General features: G+C 41.0%; 1 protein-coding gene across 3 annotated transcripts; it reads left to right on the plus strand.

Annotated features, from left to right (window-relative positions):
• Positions 1 to 230: 230 nt before the first annotated feature.
• Positions 231 to 6,547, plus strand: lrrc4bb (leucine rich repeat containing 4Bb). 3 transcript variants are annotated; one of them, XM_056263693.1, is made up of 5 exons: positions 231 to 642; positions 750 to 820; positions 3,155 to 3,294; positions 3,426 to 3,696; positions 4,094 to 6,547. In XM_056263693.1, exons 4-5 carry the CDS (start codon positions 3,454 to 3,456, stop codon positions 6,014 to 6,016), a joined length of 2,166 nt encoding a protein of 721 aa, XP_056119668.1. In that variant the 5' UTR covers positions 231 to 642; positions 750 to 820; positions 3,155 to 3,294; positions 3,426 to 3,453; the 3' UTR covers positions 6,017 to 6,547. The 3 variants fall into 3 exon arrangements, with proteins under 3 accessions (XP_056119668.1, XP_056119669.1, XP_056119670.1); XM_056263694.1 differs by having other exon boundaries at positions 3,155 to 3,285; XM_056263695.1 differs by having other exon boundaries at positions 3,155 to 3,278.
• Positions 6,548 to 12,898: the final 6,351 nt, after the last annotated feature.

Here is a 12,898-nt window from a genome sequence, read left to right on the forward strand (position 1 = left end):
CCTATCTGTTTAGTCATTATCATGTTAAGGATTTTGCATATTTGGGGCTTATTAACACATTTCAATGTTTTATTTCCTTTTGTAAGATACATTTTTGCAGGGTGAACTCTGAAGCAAAAGCAGCTCAGAACCAAAACAGTGTTTCCATTTGAAATGTCTGTTTATAGTTGTAGTAGCAGGCTAGGCATGATCCCAATCTCAGTCCCTGTCCCTGCAGATGAAACAGTGTGTATGCATGGATGTATGGAAACAGGCTAGAGCAGGTGTGTTTTGTGCATGTCTCAGTGGTCGCTGTATTCAGGACCGTGGCTACGGACTTTGCGTAAGATGTTGCGCTGGGTGCAGCATCAGTCCTGCGTGCGGCCACGACGCGCGCGAGCTGCCTGCATACACTTACAAAAATGCGCCAGTAGGTTTGTACGCCTCGTACCCCGGATAATCAAATTACATTCGATTTTTACACTTTACAGCGAGCGATTGCGTCGTTTTTTTCTCTCTCCCAGCGGTGGTATGATCTGTTAACTATATATTCACCGTGTCCGCGCGCACTGACGCGCTCCGGATCTGTGAGAGACACCGAATCAACGGGAGGAAAATCATTAGAAGAAGATTCGTCGAGTCGGCGCGAGGAGAAAGGAAAAGGTACAATGTGCATTTGATCAGATGAATGATCTCAAATGCTGTGGAACTGATCGATAGGTTTGGTTATCATTCATGCTGTGGGATTGACGGGAATTGGTTTGATTTAGGTTTCCTCATGTCCAAGATGATTCATTAGAAGAGGATCCGGAGGATGTGATGGATGCATGAGAGGAGAACGGTGAGATCTTTCATTCAGCATTCGTTTAATTTATTTATTTATTTAGCTAGTCAGTTTATTTACTTAAATATTTATTCATAGCAGTGAATCTGGCCGTTGGAATTGTGATGATTTCGCAGTTGTGTTAATGATGGCTTGGCTTGATTTGCATTTTTCTTTCTCATTATCCGTGAATTACACAGATACCCGTGTGCCATTTTGTTGCGCGTCTTCGAGGGAGCGCGCGCGCGCGTGTCGGGGCCTCACTTGTGTATTTCACGCGCGTACGGCGGTCTCCGTTAAGACGCCGCAGTCACTAACGCATTCAGATGCACCGATTTACTCTCACATAAGAGCATCAGACCCACTGCAGTCTCTGTCATGATGGAGAGCACTGCATCTGATGCCTTATGAAGGTTAATTAATAATCAATATAATGGCTTATGAAATAGATGTTTAATCCATGCATTCGACTCGTTTTTTGGCCTGTGGCTGGTTTTAACGAAGCCGTAGTGCAAACAGAGCGCCGCCACCCAACCGGATTCCGACATCCAGCATCTGCAAATCAATTTAGCGTTGTCATGGTTACAGTGAAGCTGCACCACCGCACCTGTGACACACACACACACACACACACACACACACACACACACACACACACACACACACACACACACACACACACACACACACACACACACACACACACACACACACACACACACACACACACACACACACACACACACAGTAAAGATGCGCCTGTGGGTGATGATGGACAAAGATGTTAGAGCCATATTAGAACAAAACGTTGTATTAAAATTGTATTTTGCAAGACTTTCTTTGGATTCATTTGAACAATTTCTGATGTAAGACAGTGTGTGTGTTTGCATGCACAATCTTACTTTATAATTAATAAACGTGCTCTGTTGTCAATTAAAGGTCGTAAACTTTTGAAACAAACCCGACTGGCATTAGTTTCATTACCTCCGCTTTGCTCTGCATGTACTCTAAATACGGCGCTTTGGCGGCTTCTTCACTGTGCGCATGTGTTCTGCGCATGCCTGCTTTGATGTCAAAATGGATAAAAAAAAGTGATAATTTGAAATGTAACGCAAACATGTTTTTCTTGTGCATTGGGTTTGTAGGATGATTTTTGATCGTTTTTAATGAGTGCATGATCTTACACTGATTATGTCTCTAATAAATGTGTGAGTTCATGTAAGCTCCTTAAAACCTGTTGTTTTATTAGGTAAATGTCACAAATAGTTTAAAGTGAAAAAGAAAAAGATCGTAACACCTGCATTTTTGGCCATATTACCTCAATTCCACTTTGCATGTAAATCTTTTCTGGTGTCCAAATCTTTTCTTTCTTTTTCTGTGTCTATTGGTTTCCATTTTGATGTTAGTAATTTCACATAAACATGGTGGTGTCGAGCTCGGACTTTTGGTTTAGAGTTCATTTCTGGCCCATCTTACACCTTAAAGCTAAAAGACTTAAAGACTGGTCTGGTTTATGATCTTTTTTTTTTATAGAATCAAATTTAAAAAGTGAGTACAATTCAGAAAAAACAACATTTGTTTAAATATAGGCAGCATTTACTAACATTCTTGCAGTCTGTTTTTTTCCCCCCACCATTCTGCCAAAAGTTTTAATTGTAAAGATGTTTATATAAACAAATTCTGCTGCTATTGCATCACTGTCATCCAACATTCGTCATTATTCTCTATTTATTCCTTGTAAACATCAGTGTTCAGACATGAGTTGTTTACCTCTTGCTCGTATGTACAATGGTTGCACACACACATTTCTTTGTACAGTTTGTAATAAATGTCTGTTTTCATTTATATAAGTAACAATGTGAATATTAATTATTTCTCATTATTCTACTTTTTATGTTTACAGAACCACACATCTATGCACATTAATAAAGAATACTAATTTTCAAATATAATTTTAGAGCTAGACATTGTTCTGACCGCACAAACCTGTTGCCTTCAACCAGTCAAATTAAATATTAAACCTCAAATTTTTTTCAGTCAAGGCCAGACCAATCCAAGTCTGGAAGGTTGAAAAAGAAAGACTGTGTTATTGGCTACAGCTGTGGCTGCTCAATGTTTATAAGTAATAAAAGAAAAAGTGAAAATAAATTGAAATTACAATTCTGCTTTGACTGGGCTAGAGGTCACAGCATTTAGTTGCACAGGTCACAGTTTTTAGTTGCTGATGTACTTACCCTCACACCCTTAGCTATATGAAATACGATAAGCTGTACATATATGCAGTGTTTGACCTCCCTCGTCCTCTCTCTCTCTCTCTCTCGCGCGTTCCCCGTCCCGTGTTTTTTCTTCCAGTAAGCAAGGCCAATGCTGACTGTGATGATTGTGATGGCAAGCAGAAGACTCCCGTAGCAGCATCCAGTGCTGTTGACAACTGTGTGGATTACACTTTGATGCCACAAGATACCTGATTCCACAAGTTAATCGTAAAAAAAGTTAATTCTCTTTCTTGTTTTGTGGATGTTGTCATTCAAAATACACTTCCATATTTATTATTTTTCATAAAATTAACATTTAAGAAGTTTTGAGGGTTTTTGGTGCTCACGATTTGCCTTGTTTTGTTTAGGAAAGGGGCAGGACATGATTCAGTTGCCATGCAGGCTGCTATCGTAACAGGCCTTTTCAGCCCCTCCCCCCTTATCTGGTTGGTCCAACTGTTGTTGTGGCCACACCTCCTTGGACCTCGCTTGGCCGAAGCCAGTCCCGCCTGCCCCAATCCCTGTAGCTGTTCCAATCAAGCCAGTCGAGTGATCTGTACCAGAAAAGGCTTAAATGAAGTTCCACAGAGTATCTCGTCCAATACGCGATACCTTAACCTCCAGGAGAACTCCATACAGGTAACTTCCTTGATACCCTAAATATACGTTTTCTTCATGAAAACCGCATGCCGAAATTAGCTACAAATGAAAATGATGGATTTCTCGCAATGACTTGCAGAGCCTTAGTGTTCAACATGCTTGGTTATTCTTGATTTACAAGCTCTGTTAGTTAGACCTTTCAATGCTACAACCATCAGGCATTGTAGATCAGTCATCTCCAATCACAGAGTGACAGATGGTCACGCATACGCAAATACTGAAATAGAGCAAAATAACAAAGATGCGACATTCGTGGGTTCTGCAGAACAGGCTAAACCTTAACAAATAGATTCAGAAGATGCAGTAACCCCGTTCCAGAATGTGTCAGCTGTTATAGCTAACTATATTCTCTTCCTCTCTTCTTCTTCTTCTGCAGTTGATCAGGTCAGATACCTTCAAGCACCTAAATCATCTGGAAATTTTACAGTTGTCTAAGAACCAGATTCGTCAGATAGAAGTGGGGGCGTTCAATGGCCTTCCCAATCTCATCACCCTGGAGCTTTTTGACAACAGACTCCCACTGGTACCATCACAGGCATTTGAGTACCTGAGCAAGCTTCGTGAACTCTGGCTAAGGAACAACCCCATAGAGACACTCCCAGCGTACGCCTTCCACCGTGTGCCGTCACTGCGACGGTTAGACCTCGGTGAGTTGCGCAAGCTCAGTTTCATCTCGGAGGCCGCATTCGAAGGGTTGCTGAACCTACGTTTCCTGAATCTGGGCATGTGCGGGCTTAAGGACGTACCCAACTTGACGCCTCTCGTGCGGTTAGAGGAACTGGAGCTGTCAGGAAACCAGCTGGGCGTGGTGCGTCCTGGATCGTTCCAAGGCCTGGTGTCTCTACGCAAACTGTGGCTCATGCACTCTCGGATCTCTGTCATTGAGAGGAATGCCTTTGATGACCTCAAGAACCTGGAGGAGCTCAATCTGTCGCATAACTCTCTGCATTCGTTGCCACATGATCTCTTCACTCCACTGCAGCAGTTAGAGCGTGTCCATCTGAACCACAACCCTTGGGTTTGCAACTGTGATGTTCTGTGGTTGAGCTGGTGGCTTAAAGAAACCGTACCTGATAACTCCACTTGTTGTGCACGATGCCATGCCCCACCAGGTACTAAGGGCAGGTACATTGGTGATCTTGACCAGAGAGACTTCACCTGCTATGCACCTGTGATTGTGGAGCCACCAACGGACCTGAACGTGACCGAGGGAATGGCAGCGGAGCTAAAATGCCGCAGCGGGACATCCATGACTTCCGTTAATTGGTTGACCCCCAATGGGACCTTGATGACCCATGGAGCGTACAAGGTCCGGATCTCTGTCCTGCATGATGGAACCTTGAATTTTACCAATGTGACCATGCAAGACACCGGACCCTACACCTGTATGGTCACCAACTCTGCTGGCAACACCACAGCAACTGCTGTGTTGAACGTCTCAGCTCCTGATCCAGGCAGTGGTTACAGCTACTTCACAACTGTTACTGTTGAAACCGTAGAGACGGGGCAAGAAGGGCATGAATCAGCTCGGCAGTTCGTCAACGAGACGATTATTAGCTTTCCAGGACCGCCAGCCGCATCTGCATCAGCAGGTCCCACTAGTTCGATGCTGTCCTCCTTGTCACCACGAACTACGCGTGCACCCGATCGCCCGTTCACCGTCTCCATCACAGACGTTGCCAACCTGTCGGGTCTTGAGGACGTAATGAAGACAACTAAGATCATCATAGGCTGCTTTGTGGCCATCACCTTCATGGCGGCCGTGATGCTGGTCGTCTTCTACAAGCTTCGCAAGCAGCACCAACTGCACAAACACCATGGCCCAGCGCGCACCGTTGAGATCATCAACGTCGAAGATGAGATTGGATCCGCAGGAGCTAGTGGCATCGCAGGAGGGAGCACTGTCCACACTGGAGCGGGAACTGGTGGAGGAAGCGGGCAGAGTCCAAGGATTCATGACCCTGAGATCATGACCCTGCCGAGCGTTGGGCAATCGGATCACCTGAACCACTACTACAAAGCGCACCACTTTAACAACAACGTGCTGGGCTTAAACATGGCCACTGGAATACTCAACAACAAACCCAATCTTTCCTCCCAAAATCAGGCTTCGACCATGAAAATAGGGACCGGTGACATCATCCCCGGCTCGACCTCACCTCCCCTGCCAATGCCCATCCCAATGGCGATGACTTTCCACGGAACTCTGAAAGGCCTTAGTCACGTTCCCAATATGCAGACTGAGCCGCTGTTGCTATCGAATGGCTCCAAGGAGAGCGTTCAGGAGACCCAGATCTGATTACTCACATACACATGCAGGAAGGGAAGTAGACTGGTTTTTACGCCAGTGTGACTGTCAAGCCTTTGACATTATGGAAGTCCATCCCTTTCCGACAGATTCTATGGAATATTCCGTTCAGTGAACAGAGAGACAGGTTTTTACTGAAGTGGACATGGCGCTATTGAGTACACATGTGCCAAAGCAAGCGTCTTTTTTGCAGTTCTTTTTGAGTTGTGTCCGCGTATAAAAAATATAGTCTATATTAAAGTAGTGTAATTACTTAAGTGTTGGTTTGCCACAGTCCAGCGACACAGAGTACACACACCCCGATGTACAGCAGCTAACAGACCTGTATAAAAGCATACACACATTTACACTCCCCGGAGGTTGACATCATTATTCATTGTACTCACCTCGGTAGGTAGTGTACCTGTGTGTGTGTGTGTAAGGGACAGTATTACCTGAGACTAATTCAGAAATAAAGACTTAAACTGCTGTGATCCAGAATACATGCTCATGTTCACTCTGCTTCATGATGACATTCTGAATCTAGCACAAGTGAGGATCAGTTCATAAGCTCAGAAATCTGAACTCTAAAAGACACCAGTTTCAGGGTGACACACATCATACCTAGAGAAGAGGGCAGAGAGAAGAAGCCTTTCCCTGTGAACAATAAGAGTTACTTGGCTGCTGTCCTCAGCAAAGGTACCATGGTACCTCCCAACAAGCCGCCATAGTGCAAACTCTCTGTGCATATCTACGTTTGAAGAGATCGTGAGTGTCATATGTTTGTCTTTTCTCCTGTCAGCGCTGAAATGAAGAGTAACAGCAGTGTGTAAGGGCTATTTCACTGGCATTGGGTGTTTTTGATGTGCGCAGAACGTATCTGGACTTAAAGCCAACATGAAACGCCATTTAACTTCTGTAGTATTTCTATGTGAAACATGGATGCAGGGCGGGACTTGACTTTATCCATCGGGAATTGATTGGATCGTGAAAAGTGGGTGTACCAGAATGGAGCCAGGAGGAATTTGTGATTGTAGCCGAAATGAAAGGTCGTTTCAGAGGCGGAGCGGGTTACAGTTTGATAAAAAAAAAAAAAATCGTTTCGTTTTTTTGGCTTGGCATAATGTGCACAGTTGAATCGTGCACAATAAGGCCAGGAATGTGTGTTAGGAAAGTAAATAGTGTCCATTTTGAGTTCATGTTGACTTTAAAATAAGCTGTATTAAAGCTTTGAAATATACTGGGATACGCAGCACAGGAGAATTTCATTGACTTGAAAATTTTAGATTTTTAACAGAGACAGAATGAAAGACATTGTGAAAATGTCCAGATTTTTCTGATGAAAGATTTTGCAATATGACATGTAATCTTATGTAAAGATTTTCAAGTATACTGTTTATAGACCAAATCAGTGGGTTTGGGTTCAAGGGGCTGGTTAAGGGTCAGGGTTCAGGGAATGGGAATACCGCTCTTTGGGCCACTTCAGATTAAACGTCAGCCATCCAGTTGGCGAAACTTTTCAGAGAGTATTTTCTTTGAAGAGATTTGTGGACTGACCAGTCCTTCGTGGGAGCCATACACGAACAACTGCTGACTACATAAAGCGATCTATTGATCAAGTTCCTCGTTCTTGAATGGCTTTGAAGTTGTATAATAACAATGTGCAATGTGCCATTAACTGGAGTAGAGTACACATGCGTGTATTATTGTAATTGCTGCATTAAACTTTATTCGGTTTTTAATTTCCAATTCATCATCTTTTTATCAAAATGTTGTCGTTAAAACTGAATCATCCTTTTGCAAATGGTGGGAACTTTCAATAATCAAGCTGGACTTCATTTGACCAACTGGGCAATCGTTTTCTCCATTGAATCTAGTTCGACATTGTTCGTTTTTGTTGAAGTGCTATACATAGCTCAGCAACCTGAGGACATTATATCCCTCTCAAATGTCTCCCTGCTATTCTTCATAATTGGAATTATAGGACAAACTATTTTTTTTTTTTCTGTTTCTTTTATTGCTTCCCCTCTTTCTCCCTACAGTATGAAAGCTGATTGTGTTTGAATATCCAGTGGAGTTGCTTAGCAACAACATCATTGCCGGGAAATGCTCTTAAAAGCTTATTGTAGCACCTGACCCTCGTCGGCTGATGCGGCACATAGGTAGAGCAGAACTACGTCAGTATCACATAAGCAAAAGGTTAGTTAACGTGAGGAACGTGTTCTCTGCCTCGCTTTGTGTCCTCGACGCCTGAAAACTGCACATTGAGCTAGGAAAGATATGAGATGATCTTATAAACACACATGCTGGCATGTCTGCATTGAACCCGGATCCAAAATTTGCATAACAGATTTGAACATTTTTGCCTGTTGAATGGTATTGATTTTGGTGGAACACATCTGTATAATTCCAAGCGCAATGATAAAGCAGTTACCACAATTAAACCTTGATTTGGCCAATTAGCCGTATTGGGTGAGAAAAATTCGAATTCTAGAGAGCATTTTTGGTGCAAGATGAGACATAGTCTGTCATAAAGTCTGTACATTTTAAATGCATATATATATATATCGGATCATTTTGGAGTTTTTTTTAAGAGTACACCAGCATATTGCTAACATACATCAACTACAAGTGTAGTAGTTGACACAGACAGGCGTTATAGCCAGCAAACCTCACCTTTAACCTTTCCATACCTCTATTTTATCATGTAAACTTGTGAAATGCAAAATGGCTAAACCGTGACCTGCCCCAGACAGTGTGTCAGAGTTCAGATGTGCGTTTCGTCCCGTAGCAGCTTGTTCTTCTCCTCTATGCATCCTCTCTGCGGTCAGAAAAATCACATTACCCTTACGGCTACTGAGAGACAATTCATCTAAACCTTTCCCCGTTTCAGAACGCTGCTCTAAGCTGATTTCACTGGCTGTGAGATGAAGACACCCATGTTGCAGTGTGTTTTAGGACAAGGCATGCAGGACGCTGTTTCTGAATCAGCACAGAAAGATTGTATTATGAAGCAGTTTCATCACTGTAGACTCTTGATGTGGTGGGTCTTTCTCTCTCCGTCTCTCTCTATCACAGTCTCACACCGACCATGTGTTCATATATTGCCATGTATATAATCTAAAGATGTAAATATTCTCTATTTTTTGACTTACCATGAGCAGAACACGCGTTCTTCAGGATTTGAAACAGAACGAAGCTTTTTGGAAACTATCTGCATTTCTCTCTCCTATTTATGGGTGAATCTCATGAAAACGGGTCATATTTCACCACAGTATCAAATGAACAAAATGACATGGAGAAAAATAATGCCGTTTTTTTTTTTTTTGCTTTGTGGCATATTTAACTAATTTTCCTACTAACATCTTGATATTTTGTTTGTAATTCCCAATTTTCTGTGTATGCTTTAATAAATAAAAATAATTTCTAAAAATGTAAATGTATATTAGCAAAAAAGCACTAGTCATACATTAAAATATATATATATATATTTCTTTTTTGCAATGTTGAGAATAATTATTATTCTCTCGTTTTTTTCTGAGAAATTGTCCCACAATAATAATTAAAAAAAAATCTGTTATGAAAATGACACATTGCAAAAAAAACAACAACAACTAATAATGGGTTTTATTCTCACTATTATTAAACAAAATAAAATACCATTTTGGGGTGAAATTTGACCCGAAACCAGTTCTTAGCAGGTTTTGTGAGATTCACACATATATTTCTCTTATTCTGTCTTTAGAACAACAAACTCCTCAAGAAAAAAACAACAAAAAAAACCTTAAAATTAATCTTTTTTGCATTAAAAAAAATACAGTACTGCTGATATCGGCTTTGTTCTTCATCTGTTTACCTATTTATTTGTACTGAGTATTTTTAGTTGATTTGGTTTCTCTGTTGATGCTGTGTGGTTTGGCTGTGAAGAGCTATAGTTGGTTGGCCATCAGTTCCGGGTCAAAGGTTGTGGCAAATGCTTAACTGTGCGTGTGAGCCTCTGCACTATGCCATTCGCTACACAGACGCTCTTTACCAATAAAACATGGACATTTTGGCTTTAGAACTCTGACTGTGTGTCTTTATCCTCAACTTTGATTAAAGCTGCTGTAAACAATCCATAGACTGAGATATTTGTGAAAGTGTTGCACAGACTCTGTGAACAGCAAAGAAAGGGGAGTGGCCTGTGCCTTTTTTTAGCCAATCAGTAATGCTGTCTGGATGTGACTCATCTCTTTGGGGGGCGGGGTTTTGAAGAGAGGGCGTGGTCTGATTCAACCGCAGTCTGGTGGAAGTTAGCAAACGGTAAAATTGCTTAAAGCAGAATTTCTTCCTTTAATTATTTCATTCTGCAGTTTCTAGATGAGTAAAGCAGTGGTTCTCAACTATTCAAGACCCAGAGCCAACACAGGACAACAATTATTTATCATACTAAAATGTCCTTAAAACCAAACGCTGAAATATTGCCATGAAATGCACACATAAAATTGGAAGAGGACACAGGCTGAAGGAGAAAATGTACGTTTATTATGATTTCTTTGGCTTGTCTTTGATTCTGGTTTCTCTTAAATGTCAAGTTTCATGATTTCGCCAGCACAAAACAAATTGTGCACAACCATGTTTATCCTCATTGCAATATGCTTAACACTTTAGGGTCCAATTCTCGCTATTAACTAGTTTCTTATTAGCATGCATATTACTAGGATATTGGTTGTTTATTAGTTCTTATAAAGCACATATTAATGCCTTATTCTGCATGACCATATTCTACATCCCTTAATCCACCCAATAAACTTATCAACTACCTTACTAACTATTGAGAAGCAGTAATACACGAAGATAGTGAAAACTGGACCATAAGCTAAAACGTGACCTTATTTTGCTATCCTAACTATGCATGTTTACAGTTAGTTGCCTTTTATTATTTGTATTCAGCAAATGTTACTGTGACCTTGCGACCCACCAGTTGGGAACCACATGAAGCCTCTGATTCTCAGTCAACACCGCACAATACACCCCATAGGGCGGCCGGGTCAGTTTATGATAATGACCGGATGACTGTACATGATCCCATAAATGATTCTGAGAGAAGAGCGATGCGAGAGAAATGAAGCACGGTGTGAACTGTTCAGTTTAGCATCATTATACAGGAATATTTGGCAGCAGAACGCTGCGATTGACCAAACCAGAAACAATATGACATTTAGATTACCGGTTGAAAGTTTGGAATAATTATGATTATTTTACGTTCACCAAGGCTGCATTTTCTTGATGAAAAATACTGTAAAAACAGTAATATTGTGAAATGTTTTAACCATTTAAAACATATTTTACAGGATTCTCTGATGAATAGCACGTTCAAAAGAATTTATTATTAACATTATAAATGTGTCACTTTGATCAATTTAATGCATCCTTGCTGAATAAACATTCAATTCTTTCGTTCTTTTTAAAAATCTTACCCTAAACTTTGTATGGTAATATATAACAGTTTCCAGTAAATATGAACTGTTTCCAACACTGATAATAATCATAAATGTTTCTCGAGCAGCAAATCATCATATTAGAGTGATTTGTGAAGGATCATGTGACACTGAAGACTGGAGTAATGATGCTGACAATTCAGCTTGATCACAGGAATAAATTACACTTTAAATATATTCACAAAGAAAACAGCTGTTTTAAATTGTAAAAATGTTTCACACTTTTACTGCATTTTTGATCAAATAAATGCAGCGTTGGAGGGCAGAAGACACTTCTTTCATAAATCATGATTATTCCAAACTTTTGAGCAGTGATGTAAAGCTCCTGAACATTCGTGTGCACACGTCGCTGTCTTCCTGTGGCCTCACCTATACGACACACACTTCCTGCACACACTCCCCGCTCTCGTTGCAGCGTTTCCATAGCAACTGTGAAATGTGGGAAACCCTCTGTCCTTCAGAGAGCAGTGAGGGGGTGCTGGTGATCATGTGACGGAGCATCAGCATATAGTGTTTGCACTCATGGAAATCATCTGCAATGACTGACTGTGTGCATTACTGTTTTCCTCCACGCTCTTATTTCCCAAAGACAGACGCTGTTTGACTGTCTACACCAGGGCAGAATGCCTCTCTGGGATGCTTCATGCGATCTGAGATGTGTGTAGTGCTTTATAACGTTTGCAGTTACTAGTTAGGGTCGTAGTGTTTATGTTGGCTTGTTATATTTGATCTATATCGAATAGTTATCGCCAGTTGTTGTTAATCAGATTCAAGTGCCGAGCATCTGTGAGCACTGAGCGTCTGCATCAGTAGCGAGGCCTCTGTTTCCATGACAACCACGGGCTGAAAATAGCCCGCTCTCTCTCTCTCTTTCTAACATGCATGTATTTATTGTCTCTGAAGACATGCCAGTGTTTTTTTTCCCTCCTTTCCCCTGCTGTCTGACTCTCCCCTCATTGGCTTTCTCCTCCCCTTTGCTTTCCAAAGCTCACCTCTCTGCTCCCCTCCGCTGTTCTCCCTCCATCTCGGCTGATATATAGTGGCTCAGTTGCCATGGAAACCTCCAGAAACTATGGTGACGGGTCTTACAGCATTGCCTCAGCAGCACCAAGTGGCTGAGCACAACTGCATGCAATGATTTATGCAAATTAATACAGTAAATTGGCCAAGTCAAACTGAAATGACAATGTTTTATTTGTACTAGGATTACTTTTGTATATATATATATATATAATTTGAAAAAACATTAAAACCGGTTTATATATATCATTTCTTTGAATAAATTTTATATGTATATATATATATATATATATATATATATATTGTAATTGATATATAAATATATATATAAGATTTTATATAAATGTATATGTATGACAAAAACATTAAAAACTCTATATATTTTTTTGTGTGT

This window comes from Rhinichthys klamathensis, unplaced genomic scaffold (assembly GCF_029890125.1).
Source record: "Rhinichthys klamathensis goyatoka isolate OS25496 unplaced genomic scaffold, OSU_Roscu_1.1 h1tg000209l_1, whole genome shotgun sequence".
Lineage (NCBI taxonomy): Eukaryota > Metazoa > Chordata > Actinopteri > Cypriniformes > Leuciscidae > Rhinichthys > Rhinichthys klamathensis.